The sequence below is a fragment of the Ailuropoda melanoleuca genome, chromosome 6, assembly GCF_002007445.2.
Source record: "Ailuropoda melanoleuca isolate Jingjing chromosome 6, ASM200744v2, whole genome shotgun sequence".
NCBI lineage: Eukaryota > Metazoa > Chordata > Mammalia > Carnivora > Ursidae > Ailuropoda > Ailuropoda melanoleuca.
This window is the reverse complement of record NC_048223.1, coordinates 112035516-112057634: the sequence shown is the minus strand read 5'-3', so window position 1 is coordinate 112057634 and position 22119 is coordinate 112035516. Positions and strand designations below refer to the sequence as shown.

At 39.3% G+C, this 22119-nt stretch overlaps 1 protein-coding gene across 6 annotated transcripts in view; it reads right to left on the bottom strand.

Moving 5' to 3' along the window:
- VTI1A (vesicle transport through interaction with t-SNAREs 1A) overlaps positions 1–22119 on the bottom strand; it is a 368766-nt gene that overhangs the window by 337906 nt on the left and 8741 nt on the right. For all 6 annotated transcript variants that reach the window (XM_034663287.1, XM_034663288.1, XM_019805892.2 and 3 more), the window contains exons 2-3: positions 18921–18979; positions 14497–14607 (exon numbers count right to left, since the gene is read on the bottom strand). In XM_034663287.1, the coding sequence (XP_034519178.1) occupies positions 14497–14607; positions 18921–18979 (170 nt within the window). The remainder of the gene's footprint in view (positions 1–14496; positions 14608–18920; positions 18980–22119) is intronic.

Here is a 22119-nt window from a genome sequence, read left to right as displayed (position 1 = left end):
TTTTGTTTTGCTCTAAGCTCAAGTGAAAATTTAAAATGCTCATTTGCCACCTAGGGAGAAAAATTATGCTATGCTATGCTCTGGTTATGACTTCATGATATGGCTTCTGTTTTCCCCAAATAAAGGTTATCATAGCATGTAACTTTAAACCAAAAGGAAACTAATTTTTAAGCAATTTCTTAATTGATACAAAAGAAATGTGGGCAACTGTTACTGTAAGATACGGGATTTGCCAACTTAAAACACGTATGTAAAGTAATAGCATTGCAGATTTGAAAGAAAAAAATGAAAATAAGTTAAAATGGCACTGCAATTCTCAGGAAACTCTCAGGAAGGAAGAGTTTCATCCCTTCAGATGCTTCATTTAATATAAAGTAACCACATTACCCAGCACATGTAGTCTTTCAATGGCTCTGAACCACAACTGAGATAAAGGCTGAGCTCAACTTAACCAACAAGACTTTGCTGAGCTCTCAAGCTCGTCAAGCTCTGATGCCCAAGTCACTCTGTACTGGTTAAATCATAAAGTCGGGGAATGGGCACTGGGTCTCAGGATTTTCTACAGTCCCCCAGGTGATTCAGTGTGTGGCAAAGTTTGGAACAAAGGCTCTAGCCCCATATTTTACACCAGATGCAATATCTGACACTCTAGGCCTCTCCTCCCTCCTTTCCATCATACCTCCCTCCCCTTTGATTACCTGGTACTTCCAACCTGAATCAACTTTGCTTCTCATACGTTCCTTCTCATCCTTCAAGTCTCACTTTGGGTGGCACCTTCACTTCCACACAAACGCGCAGGTTGGATGCCCCTCCCTGAAAGCACACCCTTTCACGCACTACCCTACCAAAGCCTCTCCAACTTCACTTACCACATTGTTATAAAGACTGTGAGCTTCTTGAAAAATATGTCTTACTCATCTTTTGACTACTTACTCAATGCTTGACACGTAATAGATATTAAGTATACATAGTTGTTTATAACAACAAATTGTTCAAAGCCACCAAAATTCAAACCNTGTGAGCTTCTTGAAAAATATGTCTTACTCATCTTTTGACTACTTACTCAATGCTTGACACGTAATAGATATCAAGTATACATAGTTGTTTATAACAACAAATTGTTCAAAGCCACCAAAATTCAAACAACTTCAATGAAGTGGCTAGAAAGAACATGAGTGTGAAAGTTCTCTTCCTCAGCTTCCTCATGTGTTCTTTATTTTTTTTCCAACGTTATTTATGTAAGTCATCTCTACACCCAGTGTGGGGCTTGAACTCACAATCCTGAGATCAAGAGTCTCGTGCTCTTCTGACTGAGCCAGCCAGGCGCCCCGTCATTTGTTCTGTAGTTTGAAATTAATTCTAATATTATTTGTTTTACTAGTGAGAATTTGATTTAAATCATTTTAGCTTCCACCATATTCTTTCTAGTTGTGTACTATCTTGCCTTATATATTTGGTTGNATTAATTCTAATATTATTTGTTTTACTAGTGAGAATTTGATTTAAATCATTTTAGCTTCCACCATATTCTTTTTAGTTGTGTACTATCTTGCCTTATATATTTGGTTGTATTCTTTTTTTTTTTTTAAGATTTTATTTATTTGACAGAGATAGAGACAGCCAGCGAGAGAGGGAACACAAGCAGGGGGAGTGGGAGAGGAAGAAGCAGGCTCACAGCGGAGGAGCCCGATGTGGCTCGATCCCACAACGCCGGGATCACGCCCTGAGCCGAAGGCAGACGCCCAACCGCTGTGCCACCCAGGCGCCCCTATTTGGGTGTATTCTAAACCAAATTCTCAGTATAGGACAATGTTTGGAACTTTTAAGTTATAAAGCTATTCAGTCGTCCTTAGGTATATTAAAGTCAATTCTTTGTTGCTATTGATGACTATATTTAACAGGTACTATAGAATCTTGCCCCTTCTCCTTCACAATGCTGGTATGTATGTTAGGCCAGTGACATAACAATGCAAAGACAGTGACTTCTAATAGTTTCTGGGAAATGTCAGTTATCAGAAATTAGAGAAAGAATGGGAAGGAAATCCAAAGTAAATAATTTAACATGTATTTTTAACTCTAGATGAAAAACTCAGCACAACTGTAACTCTAATTAGTAATACGATACATATAATAAAGTGATATAAAATGACATACAGTACCATGATTCTTCTACCTTTAATTCTGAATCTCCTACCACAAGGTCAAAGAGAAACTGCTTGTATAGATTAATTTCTAAGATTTTTTTTACAAAACAAAATGCACTAGAATATAAAAGCAATGCAACTTAGAAGGTCATATCTGAGAATAAGACAGAAGATTTCAAGTCTCAATCCTTTGTTTAGATGGCAGTTAGTCTACTGAAGCACTGAGAAAGAGGGTTTACATTTTTAGATTATGGAAGGAATCTTCTGGCTTTACTATACCTTCCCCTCTATACCCTTTAATTCTAGGATCATCACTTGTACACAGCAAAGTCACTGACTAAAAATCAGTGCCGTTCTCAAAGTCCTTGCACGGTTCTTATTTTATTTGACATTCCTATTTACCCATTAGGTAGGCAGAAGCAACAGGATGATCTAAATTTGCAGATACAGAAACTGCAGCAAGGATGAACACAGCATGTCTGAGGTCTCAAGCCTACAGCTCCTGGGCTGGTCTCACAATTTCACACTTCCTCTTCCATGACCAAATTTAGCTTGCACACAATATTAGAAAATATGGGATGGACTATTTCTAACAAATGTCTAACAGTATATACATGATTGTTCTGGAGTGTAAATAAAGCTGTCAAATAGGGACCCTGGATCAGACAGCATTTGAAATGAATAGCACTGAATCATGTTCTTTAATAAAAAAAAATGGAGAAAAGAAAAATTTAAGCTTCACTGAAACTAAATAGAATATAATCTGTAAGATTCTAACTATGGAGATAGTTTTCTCCTTTCTAAGCTTCACTTTATAAAGCACATATGTCCAGGGCACCTGGGTGGCTCAGTCGTTAAGCGTCTGCCTTCAGCTCAAGGAGTGATCCCAGGATGCTGGGATTGAGCCCCGCATCAGGCTCCCTGCTCTGCTGGGAGTCTGCTTCTTCCTCTACCACTCCCTCTGCTTGTGTTCCCTCTCTCGCTGGCTGTCTCTCTCTGTCAAATAAATAAATAAAATCTTAAAAAAAAAAAAAAAAGCACATACGTCCATAAATAAGACAACCCTAGTCTTGGCTTCAGTTGAAATTTATTTGTAGAGTAAGTTTATACAAAAAGATCAAAATAAGAATACAATGAAACAAAAAATGTCATTCAATATGCAGAGATGCAATGTTTCATTAGGAAAGTCAAAGATTATCAGGTAAAAAAATTCAGAAGAGATTAGCAAAGGGGTCTCTTGTTTTAAAGTACAGAATACAGTTTTCAGAAACTCAGTTCATTTCTATAATCAGACATTTCCAACCAAGGCCACTGCCATTCAATGTAACTTACCAAACCATAAAATCTGACACTCAGTCCATTTTAAGAACGCAATTACAGATCAAATTCTTCATAACCAATAATAGAAATCTCCATTTTCTTTTTTCTTCTTTTGTTTTTTAAAAATGTTATTTATTTATTTTAGTGGAGGAGGGCAAGAGCAGAGAGAGAGGGAGGGAGAGTCTCAAGCAGATTCCACGCTGAGCTCGGAGCCTGATGCGGGCCTCGATCCCTGGGATCATGACCTGAGCCAAAACCAAGTATTGGACGTTCAGCCGACTGCACCACCCAGGTGTCCCTCAAATCTCCATTTTCCTAGTAGATTTCTAAGTCCCAGACAGAGATAACTGGTTTTAAACCGTACTCAACAGAACCAAATGGAGAATGAGAAAATGCGGACAGCTCCTTAGAATCTTCTGTGATGGAGATTGACCTATAGCAGCTTTTGTGAATTTGCAAAGATAGGAGGAGCCTCATGAACGAATAAAACTCACTAAGGATGGAGTCCCATTTCTTGATGTTCCTAAATTTGACCACAATTAAGCATTTCAGAGGGATTTCTAGAAAAGCTTTTAATCTATGACCTTATGAACTTCTTAAAACAAAAGCCTAAAGAGCAATTTGACTCCACATTTATTATTTGTTTTTACTCTTAAATATGATTCTTCCATTTGGGGGAAACTAAAACACACAAAGTTAAACAAAACAACCTAAGCAAAAAATGAGACCATCTCTATGCATGGTCCATTTCCTGGTAGACTTTTAAGGACGTGGAATCAAGAGAAAAAAGTCTCTGGTTGAAATGTCTTCTAGCCCCATTTTAACTTCTTGTACAGGGAAGCTGAAAATAGTTGACATGGCAAAGCTCTTCAATTACTATTACACAGTTTAAAACCCTTCACCCTGGAGATCACTTTTGGCTCGTCTTCATCACCAGCAGCTCAATGCTCCTAAAAGCGATATGCTAAGTCAGAAGTGCCTAATCTATTTTAAGTTTTGTTCTGAACCTCACAAATGTAGACCTAGATAAAAGACAATAAGAATGGCATAAAGAGCAACTGAGGATTCAGGAAAAAAGAAGTAAAAGTCACAACCACCATGTGTCATTCCCAGTTGCTAATTTACATCAATGTAGCAAAGCACAAAATTGACACACTTTATTAGAATATTTTTGTAACCCTAAGGCTTAAGTAGGAAACCTCTAATTCAGTCAGTGGTGTTACATAATGCAGTTGTGAATTTCGGGATCCTAGAACACAAGCTTTAAGAGGGTGATGAACATGTGAGTAAGGGTCCTGTGTGGAGCCACGACCTTGAGGCTTTAGGTAGCTCCAGCATCATCACTACCAGAGCACCACCATCCTCCTTTCCTGTTTGGCATTTACCAGGAGAATGACCGGCAAGTACTTTGATAAAAAAGCATTTCATATAGAAATCAATTAGCTACTTTTCTTTCCAAGGAAAGTATACCATACATGAAAAATGAGAATGACTCAAAGGCAAAACCAAGTAAAAAGGCTTGTCTTTTAAACTACTTAGGGCTTTTCCCAGAGAATTAAACAGGGGTTCCACAACTCTTGATAACACAGCCTCTGACCATTTATTTACAGAATATCAGACTATTTTTGACCATGGGACAGTTTATAAGCAACCAGTAAAAAGTTTACTATTTATGAGCAAACAATTTATCATTAAAACAGAGCTGGCTTTTTGACGATGGCAATTAGCTTCTTCATGTTCCAAACACCAAATAACACTTTCCCATTAATTTTTAAACCAATGTGGCTTTAACTTAAAATAAACTGTACATCAAAAGAATGGAAAATAAACAGCCAGGAACACAATTTGACGAATTGGATTTATTTAGTTTATTTATCTAAACAGGGACCATTGGATCTCTTTAATAGGCTGACAGTTGCACTGGGCTGGTTAATAAAACATTCAACAGTGTCTTCAGCCAATATAGAAATGCAAATCCCATCAGAAATATTTTATTCATGAGGCAGTAATTTCAGTTACTACCAGTTCCTTAAAAAAAAAAAAAAAAAAAGCACTCTGCAAATAAACAGTGCCATCTAGTGACTAACAATGAAGCCAAATTTGCCACAGGCTTATGATTAATCTTTCAAAAATCTTACCTGTTTTTACCTTTCCTCTTTATTTCTTAGGTGAAATGAAAGAGGCTAGGTAAACCAAGCAAACAACAGAAAAGTCGGCAACAATTTGTTAAGTCATTTAAGAAGCATTATAAGCAGAGACAACTACATTAAAACCAATAAGCTTTATACTTTTTGTTTTAAAGCAATTTAGCACTGTGAAATACACACTTTATCTGCTTAGAAAACTCAAACTGCCAGAAATGCCACAATGTCATGACAAAAATTTGCTCCTTCTGCCACCAAATGGCACTATAACTTTAATTCCAATGTTTAAAAAAATGCGTAAGTTTAGGTAAGAAAATATATTCTAATAAAATCGCAAGGTCCAATCAGAGATCTGACACCAATTAAGTAACTTACACGCACAGAACATGTGAGTGCGTGCACACAGACGTATTTGTCTCAGTATACACTTCAACGTGGCGAATGACTACAGTGGACATGCAAGCTCTTTTTGCAGCTCATACAGCTCTACAGGAGCTAAAGGCAATGGTCTCAAGCCCAAAACGGTCTTTGGAAAAAAAAAAAAGGCACATTGGAAGAAAGTGTCAGAGCTTCCCAAGTGAAGAAAATCTACTAAAGCCAACTTCAAATTCAGTCCATAAGACCAATGATAAAATATTTAATACATACTACAGTTCCATTCAAGTATACATGGTGGGAGAAGGGTCAAGAACATGAACCTTTTACAGCATCTTGCATTAGGAGACCAGAGTGACACACACACACAGATCAGCCCCCTTCTGGCATCACTACAGCCGAAAATAGACTTTTGGTTTCTTCCCTACCCACTGCGTCCATTTCCTGTGTCAACCTCTGGAATTATTGGAGGCTCTGTGAATAGAAGATTTACCAGGGTCAATGCCTAGAATGAGAATCCTACAAAAAAAGAAGGCCACTTGCCTGATGATTTTTTTTTTTTTTTAACAGTTTCATACAGCAGGGCCTTAGGAAAAACTGTCTTAAGGAAATAACTACAGGGGCGCCTGGGTGGCTCAGTTGTTGGTAAGCGTCTGCCTTTGAATCAGGGCGTGATCCCAGGGTCCTGGGATTGAGCCCCGCATCGAGCCCCACATGGAGCCTTGCATCGGGCTCCCTGCTCTGCTGGGGGCCTGCTTCTTCCTCTCCCACTCCCCCTGCTTGTGTTCCCTCTCTCGCTGGCTGTCTCTCTCTCTGTCAAATAAATAAAATAAAATCTTAAAAAAAAAAAAAGGAAATAACTACAAACAAGGAAAATCACATACGTGCACATAAATGTGGTGTTACTGTCTCCCTTAAGGGCCAAGTCATATCAAGATAACGAATATAGTCTTCAGTTTGTGATTAAGAAATATTGAAAATGAGGGGCGCCTGGGTGGCACAGCGGTTAAGCGTCTGCCTTCGGCTCAGGGCGTGATCCCGGCGTTGTGGGATCGAGCCCCACATCAGGCTCCTCCGCTATGAGCCTGCTTCTTCCTCTCCCACTCCCCCTGCTTGTGTTCCCTCTCTCGCTGGCTGTCTCTATCTCTGTCAAATAAATAAAAAATCTTAAAAAAAAAAAAAAAAGAAATATTGAAAATGTAACATGAGTTCAGTTTCAGACCAGATATGGAAAGCCATGAATATCTGCTTGCCTTACCAATATTAATATATCTTCCATGGAAGAGTAGCTTAGAAAAAGGAATCTCAGTTGTGTCTAATTTCAGAGTCTACATAATGACAGGTAACAGTATCTTTCTCATATAATTGTGGATTAAATGAATAACGTATTTAAAGTCTTCAGCCCTGGGTGGCCTATGATTTTATTTCTCATCACACTCTAACACAGAGCAGATACAGGGAAAGAACAACAAAAATGATCCAATGAGGCACAATAAAAATGTAATTCAAAGGGATATTTTAATAAGTCATAATATTGTTGAAACCCTTTGACTTGGTAATCTGCCCTCTGAGAAATGACCCTGATGAAATAATCCTGTTCTAATATGTTCATCGTAGCACAATAAATTACAGTGGGAATAAATGGAAATATATTACAATTCAACAAAAGATGAACTAGTATCACTGATTGAAATATTATGCACCCACTAAAATGATTCTGAATTTATATAACTGAAAAGTACCAACGCTAGAATCTTTTGTTTAAAGAAAGGTGGAAAAACGTGAGTTGAGAAACATCATTATTATGTAAAATAAAACAATAAATTATGCACGGGAGAGGGGAAGGGAAGACTGGAAGAAAACAAATCAAAACGTAAAATGTGGATCTTCTGGGGTAATAGGGATAAGGTGGTTTTTTCTTCTTTCTACTCTTCTTTATTTTCAGAATATTCTATAATGAGCAAGTATTTTTTTACAGAGAATCAAAAAACAAATGTAATTTTTTAAAAAAATGGTAAGCATATTTATTAAGTGCATATAGTGGAAGAAAATTTCTTCTCTGGAATGGTGCTGTCCATTCTGGCTGTCTTATTTCCTTCTAAAATGCACTTATGTTCCTACAAGAAGGATAAGCTGATGCTATAATTACAAATATTACCGCTGACACTATCTAAATCTCTAAAACATGATTTCATGGTTTTCTACAGCTTCCACAGAATAGAAGTAAAATATCCCAGGGAGAATAAGAACAGAAAAGATAAAATGTAAACAGAAGCATCAAGTTCTTGACCTTTCAACCAAAATCAAAATTTAAAAGAGTTCAGCTTTCTCATTTGCACTTCTTTAGTCTATCTTAGACTTTAAAAAAAAAAACAGGATAGGGCTACTGCCTTCACTCATAAACTCGGATACTCAAGTTGTCCATTCACCTGTTAAAAGAGAGAGTGCAGGTAGTAGCAGTAAAAGCTTCAAGCTGTTCCACAACATCCTTTGAACCCTGACCTAAGGGACCAACTCCGATAGTCTGCAGGTAGTTGGGTTTCTAGGACCATTCAGCCTCACTGCTGAGACTGTCAATAGAAGTGCCATTCTCTGATGTAGACAGCTTTGCACTAGCTGCTGGCTAACAATCACATCACATAGTCTGCCAAACAGGAAAAGGACAGCATTCGGGCACCAATGACCTGGGATAGAAGTGAACTTGAGACGGGGGCTAAAAAGCTCTACTTCTAACATTCATTACAATCAATTCCTCCACCCCAAATACTGTATGTGTGTGTCCGTCTTAAAGGAAGTTCAGCTTTGTTACAAGAAAAAAGAATATGCAACTACATAAATAAACCACAAGATGGCGCCAGCACCACAGTACAATATCAGAGATGTAAAAGGCATTCAACACACCGTGTCCTTACGTGACTTTTGGAATTTTATCCTGGTACATCATGTACTTGTTCCTTCTTTTTCTACTTATGAGACTTGGTCAAACATTTTATACAATGTTAGGATTTCTTGTTTGTACAAGTTCAGGGGTTTTTTGTTTGATTTTATTTCCTTAAGAAATAAACAATAAGCTTAAACTTGAAAAATCTTCTACTATATATTCCCCCCTTTCGGTTCGTACTTTTTCCTGGAATATCCTGTCATGACACTGCTCTAGCTAACCTTACACCAATACTGAAGAAAGAAATTACCAGAACAATAGAAATATATGAATTCTAACTTAAAAAATGTTTTCAAATACATAAAGAGGATATTAAATTGATTTTTATGGAAATGTGAAGTTGGAGATCGAGTTTATGACTGAAATTTGGAGATCCTTCCCCAAAGGATCATGGAGAAAACACAAGAAAGTATGTTTAGATGATTTGATTCTGGCCCGGGCTCTAAACAACAGTGTGACTCTAAGGTAAGTCATTTGGTCTTCCCGGTCTTCCACTTCCTCATCTAAAAATAAGATCATTGGCTTCTGGCTTCTCTGGACCTAATATTCCTAACTTACACTGAGACTGTAAAAAGCCAAAAATGAGCAACAGGAGGCTATCAGAGGCCAAATGTCCAGGATAATAGAGTCAGGCCAATGAAAAGAATCATCAGGAATAGCAACAGGATAAAAAGGAACACAGTGATGACCACTGCCTTCCCTTAACTTCCCACAATTATGAATACAAATTCTAACCCAAATTTTAAAATCTTTTTTGTAGCTATTTATTCAGTTACAAATTAAAATCTATGATATGAGTCATAGTGAACAGTAGACTTTTTTTTTTTTTTAAATTTTCAGATGCAAGGCCTTGCAGAGAACAGGTATTGGGGGGCTATGGATGGAATGGATTCTGGAGGTCACCCAAAGCAGGCAGACAGAATTCGGACCAAACACAAGGCAGAGCAGTCATTGAATGCTCCAGTCATTCAAGTGGAAGCCAAGAAAAGCCACAGCTCAAAAGTAGGTCTACTCTAGACATGTCCTTAAAAACTTTAACAATAAGCCTTGAGAGGATCAATCTGATCTGTTAGTAAGTTACCTACTTGCCCAAATAAAGCTCAACATTCTCTAAGGGGTACCTTGGCTGGCTCAGTCAGTAGAACATGTGACCATTGATCTCAGGGTTGTGAGTTCAAGCCCCATGCTGGGCATAGAGCTTACTTAAAAAAAGAAAAAGAAAAAAAAATCTCTAAAACATGCACTGACAGCACAGGTGATATCATACCACTGAGGCAAAAACTGGCTCTTGGGAGGATGAAGAATTTTAGATATTACAAAGACATGGAGCCCTCCAAAGGGTCACAGTATGTACAGATATACAATATACCTGTAGCATTAAAATTTCATGGGAGTGGGAGGAAGAAGGGGCAACTGGAAAGAAAAAAGTCTGAAAAGATTCTTAGGGGGGTGATAATGAAGAAAAGGTTGAGATACACCACTCTAAAGGAAAACAACAAAATCTAGGCTTTTAACAATGTATGATCCACAATACCAAGCATGTGATAATAAAATTCCTGGACCTGTGAAGCCGCAATGGCACAGAACAGAAAGCCTACAAGCTGGCCGGCTTTCATTCAGCAGGCAATGAGCACTCCATAGGATTTTGTGGAACAATCTGACATATTCGATCAGTGTGTTCGAAAGATAATTTGAGACTGGTGCAGAGGGTGGTTTAGAGCAGAAGGATAGAAGGAGGAAAGGCTACCACAAACATCGAGATGGAAAAACATGAGAGCTTCCAGTAGTGGAGAGGAAAGTGGGAGATATTTGAGGGCCGGGTTGCTAATTCTCAGTGATCAACTGGATGTGCAAAGGGTCGGCAAGGAAGAAACTAAAGATAACTCAGAAGTGACTAGAACTTGTCAAATTTGTGTTTGAACTTGTCAAGTGTTTGTGTTTAGGGGACTCTGGAATAAAGTAAGTAATAAGAACTATGAATCTAGAGCTATGGAGGTCTGGGTCAGAAATGCAAGTTGGTACAGACGCAGTCATCGAAGCCGCGGGAGTAGCTGATGCCACACAAAGTAAGACAGTAGGAGTAAGTGGAGAAGGCTGAATGCCCTCTGCCCTTCCTCATTGGTACAAACGATCCCCCAAAGTCTCGATGTTACAAGCGGAATAGCACATCTGCTTCATTTGCAATAAACGCTGCAAATGAGACATGAAGGACCATCTGTGCTATTTTTCCTGGGGTTCAACGTTTCTAGGTGTATCACTGTAAGAAACCTATCAAATATCTTTAAGAAGATAGCCTTCATTCCTTTAAACACAAAAGAATTAAATATAAAAAGAAAATATGAATCAAAAGGGAATTATGTGCCTATTTTCTATACCCTGTCCGAACATCTCACGTGGAAAAATGGGGGAAGCTGTAGACGAGGCGTCAAAGGACCACTTGCTTCGCAAAGGCCCCCAGTGGCTTCTCACCAATCCAGAGTAAAAGCCAAGGTCTTTACTATGCCTACGATGCCCTCGTAGATCTTTCCTCTGTCTCCCTCTATAAACACGTGCGCCTCTTCCTCTTTCACTCACGCCACGGAGAACACCCAGCAAAGACAGCCACAACCACTGCGCTAGCCACTGTCCCCCATTTACTAACTTTATTTTCATTTATACCACTCGTCACTCCCTGAAATTATGATATAGATGTATTTGTTTATTTGGTTCTTGTCTTCCCCACTAGAATTTAAATTCCATGAGAACAAGAACTTTCTCTTAATCACAGCTTTTTCTAAGCACCTAGGGCAGTGTCTTATCCACAGCCAGGCTTGAGAACAGTGTGCTGAATGGCATCCAGAATCGATCTGAACCTCTTGGTTCTATCATGTGTAAAACGGGGTAGTCACCCACATCTACTCTGTCTGCTCTTGAGACCATGAAAGGAAGCAGTGTATGCTAAGGCACTTTATAAACTCTAAGTCACTATACCATGGAAGCTGGGGGCTGGTAGTGGTAAAGGATGCTTCCTGACACAATTATCCACATAAACACATGAATTTTTAATGATAGCCTGGAGAACAGATGCTCAGATCACAGTTACTGGTTCCATTTTTCTTTAGAACAGAAAATATGCCTAATAAATACCTACCCAAGCATACAATATTGGTTCCAAATACCTAAAGGATTCTACCCAGATTATATTCTTCAGGGGATTAAAAACCCTGAAGATTGAGCTAGCTGACTTATAAGCAACAGAAGCAATGTAATTTCTGAAAAAATTTTAAGAAGAAAAGATTAAAACTAAATTCAGTGTTATGAGCTGAAGGGTGTCTACCTCAATTCATATGTTGAGGTCCCAACCCTTAGTACCTCAGAAAGTGACTGCATCTGGAGAAGAGTTAACGGAGTTAACAATGAGGTCATTAGGGTGGGCTCTAATCCAATGTGACTGGTCTCCTTATAAGAAGAAGAAATCAGAACACAGACACAAACAAAGGTAAGACCATGTGAAGACCCTGGGAGAAGACAGCCATCTCTAAGCCAAGGAGAGGCCTCAGAAGAAACCAACCTTGCTGATACCTTGATCTTAGACTCTCAGCCTCCAGAACTGTGAGAAAATAAATTTCTGTTGTTTAAACCGTCCAGTCCATGGTAATTTATTACAACAGCCCTCACAGACTAATGTTATTTTAGAAACCAAGAGAGAAACATCTGAAAAGGAGTTTCATATAGATGAGGTTAGCAAACTAAAACAATCCTCACAAATATTTTACTTTACTTGCATCATTTATATTGAAACATTAATTTTAATTAGAATTGTCTAAGTAATTGAGTTGTCGAATTCTTAAATCAATTTAAATTTTCTCACTATATCTCATATTCTCGCTAACAGAACCCACCTTTCACAAAGCAGTTAGAGAAGGTTTTATCTAGCACAGAGCACAGGAGCTAGCTAGTTACACTTTTCCGAATTTAGGCCCACGGTGGATTCCAATTTTTTTTTTAATTAATAGAAACACAGTTTAAAAGGCAATTGCATCAGAGTCACTGCCATAGCCTATCTCAACTTCTCAAGAAAATATCCATCAAAATATAAAATAAACATGCCTAACTGCAAATCACCCTATCTCCAGAGTCCAGGGGGATTTCTACCAGGTCCGGCACTACTGTCTAGAAGGCACAGCCTGCACAAGTAAAATACTTAAGGCTGGTACAGAGGCAGAAAGACCCTTACAAATTCTTGACTTTCTTTATGAATTTGGACCCCAGGGTCAGAAATGAAGTTGAATCACATACAAACACATGACTCCATTGTCATTTACAGGTAAAGCTCAGATCTTTCTTCATCTCCATCTTTTTTTTCAAGTAGTAAAATACCCATAACATAAAATTTGCCATCTGAACCATTTTTAAGTGTACAGTTTAACAGTGTTAAATATATGCACAAGTTGAGTAACCAAGCTCTAGAACCTTTCATCTTGCAAAACTGAAACTCTACACCCATTAAACAATAACTGCCCGTTTCCCCCTCTCTCCAGTCCCTGGCAATCACCATTCTACTTTCTGTCTCTCATATTTGACTACTCTAGGTACATAATATAAACAGAATCATATACTGTTTGCCTTTCATGACTGGCTTATTTCATAGCATAATGTTCTCAAGCATGTCGTGTCATGTCATGTCATATGTTAGAAATTCCACCATTTTTAAGGCCGAGTAATATCTCATTGTATGCATGTACCGTATTTTGTTTATCCATTCATCTGCTGCTGGACACGTGGGCTGCTTCCATATTTTGGTATCGTGAATAATTCTGCTATGAACATGGGGGTGCAAATATTTCTTTGAAATCCTGTTTTCAATTCTTTTGGATATATACCCAACAGTGGAATTGCTCAGCTCTATCTTTTATACTCCTATTACTTTCTAATGACTAACAATTTCAACATTAAGTGTTTAAATTTGCGTTCTTAAATTTGATAGAAAGTGAGTAGAGTTGAAAGTCGGACATATAGGAAGAGAAAGCTAAATACCCTCATGGGGCAACTGGTATAAAGGATCACTTGTATAAATTATTAATTGAATTCCTTTTGTCCTTTTGGGGGGAGGAGTGTCACATATCCTTTTAAGACTCTAATAAAGTCCATGGCACCTATCCGAGGAAAAAAGTGCACATAGAAATGGACATCCAAAAATACCTATATAATTTCAGGACATTCGTGTGCCCCTGAAGTCCGTCTATGAACACTGCATCTGAAAGGCTGCAGACTAAGAAAAGCCAAAACTGGGTTTCAAAATTCTCATAAATGCTAAGTATCAATAAATACTATCTAAACTCAGAGGATGACATGCTTTGGATCTCTATGTGAGTCAGGAATCCAATGTACCTCATAGTCCATCACTAGCTAGCTCTTTAAATATTTTTAGACCCCAAGTCATAGACAATAAAAGCTGTGCTGTCTCTGATACCCACCCCAGGAGACTACGCACATCAGGCTAAATGAGGCATGTGGAGGAAACGACAGAAAGCACGGGTGAATATGCAGTTTAAAGATTGGTAAATAGGACAGAGGGGGGAATCTGACTCACAAAATCTGTTTCAAGTTTGCCCATTTCTTGCTTGTAGCTTCTCATCCTGTTGCTGTACATTCCTCGACTTTGGGGCGGTATCTCTCGGACTTCCAGATCCATCTGTTCAAGCTGGCAGGGTGAGAGGAAAACGTGACTTAAACCATATGCTTATACTTTATTTGGCCAGATGTTTAGAGCTGAAAGGATTTAATCCCAATTTCTCGTTTTATACCTGAGGAGCCAGTCCGAGGGAGCTGTCTGTCCATGATCAAGTAACATCGGGACTGCTTTTGGGCTTAAGTTTTGTTTACGGCAACAAATAAATAGTTCCTGAGTGCTTGCTAGTGACATGCAGAGTGCCAAAGTGATGGGTAGTAAGGAGGGCACGTATTGCATGGTGCACTGGGTGTTATACGCAAGTAATGAATCATGGAACTTTACATCAAAAACTAGGGATGTACTGTATGGTGACTAACATAATAAAAAATATTATTATAAAAAAAAGAATGTTTTTAAAAATATATGCGTTAATCCAAACATCCTCAATAATAACAATTTTAATACCTTTGGTGTGTCCTATCATTCAATCCAGCCTCAGCTGGTTTGGTCTTCTGACCCCAAACCAACCAGGACTATGGGAATGTAAAACAAACCATTATTTCTACCCTAAATCTATAAAATGTCAGCCCAGCCTTAGTCATTTGGTGAAAATTCTTCTGGAAACTCTTTTCTGATTAGGAAAATCACCAATATGTGATCTGAACCTCCAGCCTCACTCCTTCTGCTTTATAACCATGTTGATGTGGCATTAAGGGGATACAGTAATCTACTAAATTACACAAAGCTCAACGAAATCACAGCCGCATACTTTTCAAGAATCTGGCATTAGTAACACTTTGGATGCAACACATGCTCATTTAATGAGAGGCAATACAGAAATACTGTGACGGTTAAGAACACAGGCTTTCGAGTCAGACGCCTGCGTGCACATCATAGGCTCCACTATTTACTAGTTGTGCAGCCTCGGATGGGTTTATTAACTCCTCTGGGCCTTACTTTTTTCATTTCTAAAAATAGTATGTCTTTTGTAGGACAGCTGTAAAGATTATATGGTGTAATTCCTGTAATGTGCTTACAACAGTGTCTCTATATCGGTAATCGCTAGATTAATGTTAATAATAGTCGAGATGATTACTGACGATGCATTAGAAATACAGCAAGTACAGACAGGAGGTATGAGAGGTAGCTTACTTATACTTGGCATTAAAAAATGAAAACCATCAACAACAGCAAATTGGTTCAGGCCATGTCAAATAAACTCACATCCAAAAACGCTGCTCTATATCTTACCTTTTCAAACACCCTAATGAGTTATTTCCATGACTACTATAAGCTTATCACTAATAAAACTCTTACTTGTCCAGAGTGAGAGACTGAATAACCAGTCTTTTCAGATAAACCAGAAAACCACGTTTCAATTCACAGGCCTTAATTTTTATTAAGAGAGAGAGAAAGATACTTTTAGTTAGCCTTGATTTAAGCAGTGACCATTTAAATTATTGCCGTGTCTCAAAATAAATGTGAAACACCAATAAATTAAACAGTTACTCAGCAAGGCAATTTTTAAAATACCTCTCTGGGGGCACCTGGGTGGCTCAGTTGGTTGGGTGCCTGCCTTTGGCTCAGGATATGATCCCAGGGTCCTGGGATCGAGCCCTGAGTCGGGCTCCCTACTCAGCAGGGAGTCTGCTTCTCCCTCTCCCTTTGCCCCTCCCCCTGCTTATGCTCACGCTAATGAATAAATAAATAAAAATCTTTTTAAAAAATTTTAAAAACCCACTTCTCTGAAATCATCAAGTACCTAGCTCTAACCGGGTGAGCAGGATCATTCAAGTAACTGCCTAAGTACACATCGGTGAAAATCCAAGAGTTAACTATACATCTGTTTAAGGCATTTTATAAAGACCCTGGAAACGAAATTAAAAGTAGGTAAGTAAGAAAAAAAAAAAGTAGGTAAGTAAGAAAAAAAGGAAACACACAACAAGCAGTTCCAATGAAACCATAAATAAGTCTAACACGAACTTGTTTTGTGTTGTCCCAACATTCAGACGGCCAACATAACGTGGGGGACACGGTAATCACAAGATGAGCAGCATCTAAGAGCTTAATACAAACCAGTTGTTCAGCAGAAACACAAGTAATCCTAATAAGTGAAATAAAAAAGAAGTTTTTCTGCAGGGTCCTCATCCAAAGGAGAGGATGTAATACAATGAACAGTGTCCTTAACAAGGATGTCATCGGAATTAAGTAAATCAGCTGTCTGATCATTTCAAACAAATAGAAATACGTATCTTAGATAGAACTCCTGGGGTTGGTCACCACTGAGGATGGCTACAAGGTCCATAGGGGATGACTATATTTTATACTTCCTGGTACAGTAAAATCTTGGTTATTAGGAAACCAGCTTTCTAACATCACTGAGTACCTTGATGGCTCAACAAACCAAAACACAGATTTTGATGCAAAAGAACTGCTCCTGGGAACTCAACAACCATACAAGCAGTCAGCTCAAGACCCAACGACCGAGCGGCTGCCCTGTGCTACCGACGGAAAACTTGCTGGCCAGAAGGAACGGGTGTCCTGGCTGGCAGCTACGGTATGCAGAAGTCAGTCTTTTTATGTGAAGGCTGGAGAGCAGGAGAGAAATAGCTGACTATAAAAAGGGAAGGAAGTAAGGAGAAAAGCATTTGCAAAAAGGAAGAACCTGTCAGAGAGAGGCGAACACTCGAAGCTGGGGAGTTGGAGGCAAAGCTGCCGCGGCGACAGCACAGCAGGGATGAGAAATGGATCTTCCGGGGCACGGAGAGCACCCGACATTCTGATGGCTAGAAAAGAGCCAGACAAGACAGAGCAGTGCGATGAGCTCACTACCGCAGCCCTCCAAGTCACAGAGCAAAGGTCTGCGGTGTTGCAGGGAATGACAGCCACCCATTTCTGCAGAGCCCTGAAAACGGCCGCCCCTTGTGTATGGCCCTCTCGACAAAAGTCAGTCAGTCAGTCGAATAAGCTTGGAAACGCTCCATGCTTTAGCTGCCTCCTACAGTCCCTTCTTAGAGATTCACAACGCCTCTTAGTCTCCTTAAGGGTCCAAGAAGATTCTTAGAAAAACAACTGAAAAAGATGCCAACCTCCAATTCTCTTTAAGCTAGCTAGTTTCCCAAACGTACTTTAACTGCTAACAGAAGTCACCAGAAACACACTCGGGAAACTGTTCTAAGTATATCACTAAGTACATACGTACTGAAGGAACCCCAAGTAGCACCCCTCAGTATTTAGGAAAGCAACACACTCATTTGGGTCCACAATGCAGTAACAAGTAGAGTCGTACTTGCGATACTTGGCTTTAAAACCAAAAACTGGGACACGATACCTTTGAATACTTTCTGTTCCTTGATTTGCAAGTTTATTTGAAAAAGTAGTAGATGAGCTAAAACTCTGCGTTTAGCATATTTAATTATAAGCCCATATTCCACCACTTGCTGGGTATGGCACCTTAAAATTACTTAATTTTTCTAGGCCTCAGTTTCCCCATCCACAAAATGGGGGCAAGAACGGCATTGAGAATCACTCCTCCGTGGGTCTCTCACGCTCCCAACATGTCTTCCTGGGCATGCCAAGAATGCGAGGCCCTGACCGCTCCTTTCTCAAGCCATTTCTCAGGGTTGTATTTACAGGGAGCAGCCCTGGGGGAGGAAATACTCTGTCCCTCTGGGACAAACAGCAGACTCGTTCACAGGCTGCTACATAGCAGGGCATTTCCCAGCCTCCAGGTTCTCTCCCTGTAAAGTATTCTGCTGTGTGTAGGCTTTCTTCCAGGCAAACCTGCATCACCCTGTGGGAGCTGGGGCTCAGGGACCTGAGGCAGCGTGCTGAAACTCTGACAGCACCCTTCACTGTAATAAAATACTTTTGTCACTGACCTAGGAATCTCCTGTCTTCCGCCAGCAACCATGAAACTGTGGCAAGCTCACCTGTTACAAAGCAAGTCAGGGAACATCTCAGGTCCTTAACACTTCTTGATGAATAGCATTTATCTAACAGGACTTGTGTGAAAATTAAATATTATAAAGCAGGTGGTATGCTTAACCCAGGGTCTGGTACTCAGTATGCCTTAAACAAGCATGAGCTATTTCTAGCTATTATGAAAAGTATTATGAAGGAATAAAAATTAAAGGTGGACCTTTAATGAATTACCTTTATTAAGAAAAATAAAACCCAAGAAACTATTAAATTCTCTTCAATTTAAAACTGATCAAGTCCAAATTATAAAATGCTAATCAGAAATGTTTCATGTTTCTACATAGTATAAAACAGGCTAGAGGAAGGTATCAGCAGAAAAGCTCTGGTTGTATGTTAAAACACATGACCACGTCTGTACCTACCAGTTCTTTTGCTTCTTCGAGCTGTTTCTCCACATTTGCAACCATCTGCTTCTTCTCATCTGAAACAAACAATAAATACCAAGGAATTGCTAAGAATACAAGCAAATGTAATATATGAAAACTTCTATTCTTATATACCTTTTCTCTTCTGGTGAGAGTAGAGAATTACCACATCAGGCAAATGACCGGATCATTCTTTAGCGAGTTAGGAACCACTTTAGGCCACTGAGCCCAGACTGTGTGGAAATATATAATCCCATGCAGTATCCAATTCTGAAAAGATGCTATAACATTTCTAAAAGAAAACAAAAATGAACTTGTTCTTTAGAAGAAACTGTGTCAACAAGAGCAGATTTCGAGGAGTCTTCAGAGTGGTGACTTTAATAAACTGGGAATAACTGACTTATGAATACAATATAAAAATCACATGGGGTAAATGGATGATGGGTTAAGGAGCACTTGTAGAGATGAGCACTGGGTGCTGTAGGTAAGTGATGAATCACTAAATTCTACACATGAAACTAACTGGAATTTAAATAAAAATTTGGGGGGAAAAAGTCGCATATCAAAACAATTCCTGAAACTGGGCATGATCTTACAATCCTTTAAAAGATTGCAATTTCATTAAGAATTGGGTGTAATGAAAGAAATATTTGAAGTCAGGACTACTGATTCTAAACCCAAAGTCACCACCTACTTTGCTGGTTTTGAGATCCTGGATAAGAAAGAGTTTTTTTCTGAGACTCAGTTGCTACTCTCTAAAATAGAATTTTAAAATAGTTAATTCTTTTTAGCTCACAAAGCTGATGGAAGTAAAATTACTTTTATAATTATGAAGTGCTAAGTCTCTGTATGCAGCTTATTCAAACTCTACCAGCATTAAGTTATCACCCAACTGTAGCTCCCTTTCCCGGGAGAGACATGTCCTAGCAGGTATTTTCAGAAAACTTCTCACCCCCATTCCAAAACAATTAGTCCATATATTCAGAGACTACACCCAAGTTTTGTGCTAAGCAAATTTATTGAACATTTACAGTTTTGTGTCTAGCATCCTTCTTTTCTCAGGCAATAACCTCACTCTTTTGAGGCTCTACTCTTCACCAAACAGGTTGATAGGAAATGTTCTCTCCTTCTATGACCCTGCCCCTTTGGTCACAGTGACCTAGCAAAGCATGGACTTCTGCCCCTAGCTGGACCAATCCCAGTAGCTCAATCCCTCTTGCCACATTGGTCTGGCTGGTGGAAGCAAGTCGGCATGTAACTGAAGCAGACCAATCAAAGTCCTCGAGCAACAGCAAAGTCTTTTCCCCTCTCTTGGTAGAGTATGATGACGTGAGTCTAGCAGCTGTTGGCATCCATTGTTCTAGCTACAAGGACAGCCACTTTGCAGTGGTTAAGAATGAAGTCTTTGTTGAAAAAGAAACAAAGCTGAGGGATAGGTATGTAATAGGTAGGTAGGTAGGTAGATAGGTAAGCAAGGAGGTAGGTAGATTTAGTTAGTTTCTGGTTCCAGATAACTCTGAAACAGGTTTTGCTTGACTTTATCATGATTTGTTTTCTTGAACTGACAGATTTCTTTATTTAAAGTTAGGTTTCGGGGCACCTGGATGGCACAGTCAGTTAAGCATCTGACTCTTAATTTCTGCTCAGGTCATGATCTCAGGGTCTTGAAATCGAGCCCTGCATCGCATTCTGTGCTCAGCGTGGAGTCTGCTTAAGACTCTCTCTCCCTCTTCCTCTGCCCCTCCCCACTGCAGACGTTCTCTCTCTATCTCTCTCTCTCCCTCTCTCAAATAAACAAATAAATAAATCTTTAAAGTTAGGCTTCTGTGAACCTAACAATGACAACTAATACAACAAACTAGAGAAGTCATGAAGCTTGAAACGGGTACAACATTTAGTAGCTGACTAACTCTTCAGAAGGACAGTCAACACTAAGTGGGGAATCTTTAGAAGTTATTGTTTTGCTAGAACCATAATTAAGTTTTGCCAACCCCACCCCTTCCCTTTGATCCCTCCAAACTAAGGGGGTAGCTGTCACATAAGATGTTTTAATATATACTCCAAATAAGAAAAATGCACATTTGAAATTAAAATTTGATTTATTTGATTGGTGTTCCCTCTTTGAAGAAGTTAAGCCTACATATGGCCAGATTAAAAATTTAGTATATGACCCCGAATTTATTTGCTCCTGGCACAGGTCAATCTGTCCAACACCTCCGCAAGTTACCGGAGAAGCACACGATTTTTATGCCAGAGCAGGATATGAAATAAAACAGCCCATCTTGGACCAGGGGTGAGATTATGAATCTCAGAAGGAACATCTTGTTTTCTTTAAGGTGGTCAATTGTTAAGAAAGTCTGCACCGGACCTCCAGGACTAAGAAGCACCAGCTTTTCTCATCAATAAAACAAAACAAAGGAAGAAGCCGTCCTTGTCCTGTATTCCCCTTTGCTACTAATTTCTCTCTCCTGTATCCACAGTCATGTTTCCCTTTCCCATCTCCCCATTTCCTTCCCGTAATCTCGCTCTCACCCCCACCAATCCAGTGAAATAACTCTTAAGTCTGATGACCTTTCCTTTGCCCAAACAAATGGACATCCTCTGGTCCTACTTTTACTAATCTTGTGGCATCCGATATTCTGCCCCTCCCATCTTATCACTTTTTCGTCTCCTGGTTTTCACGACCCTCTGATTTTCTGATCCTCCTACACACTCACTTCTGTCTCAGTGTCCTCTGCCAGCATCCTTTTCCTCCATTTATCCTTTAACTTGTCGGCATTCCTGGGAGTTCGGTCCTTGCTTCTCTTCTGACTATGATCTATGCTCCTGGACAATTTCATCCACTCTCATTTTTAAACTGTCATATTATGCATTTATGATCCCAAATCTTTATCTCTAATCCTGATATATTTCCAGGACCCAAGACCTTTAATCTCAATGCCTATGCCCACCTCCACTGTGACTGCCTTACAAACTGCTATTCAAAATTCGCTTCAGAGGGGCGCCTGGGTGGCTCAGTCGTTAAGCGTCTGCCTTTAGCCTAGGGCGTGATCCCGGCGTTCTGGGATCGAGCCCCACATCAGGCTCCTCTGCTGGGAGCCTGTTTCTTCCTCTCCCACTCCCCTTGCTTGTCTTCCCTCTCTCGCTGGCTGTCTCTCTCTCTGCCAAATAAATAAATAAAATCTTAAAAAAAAAA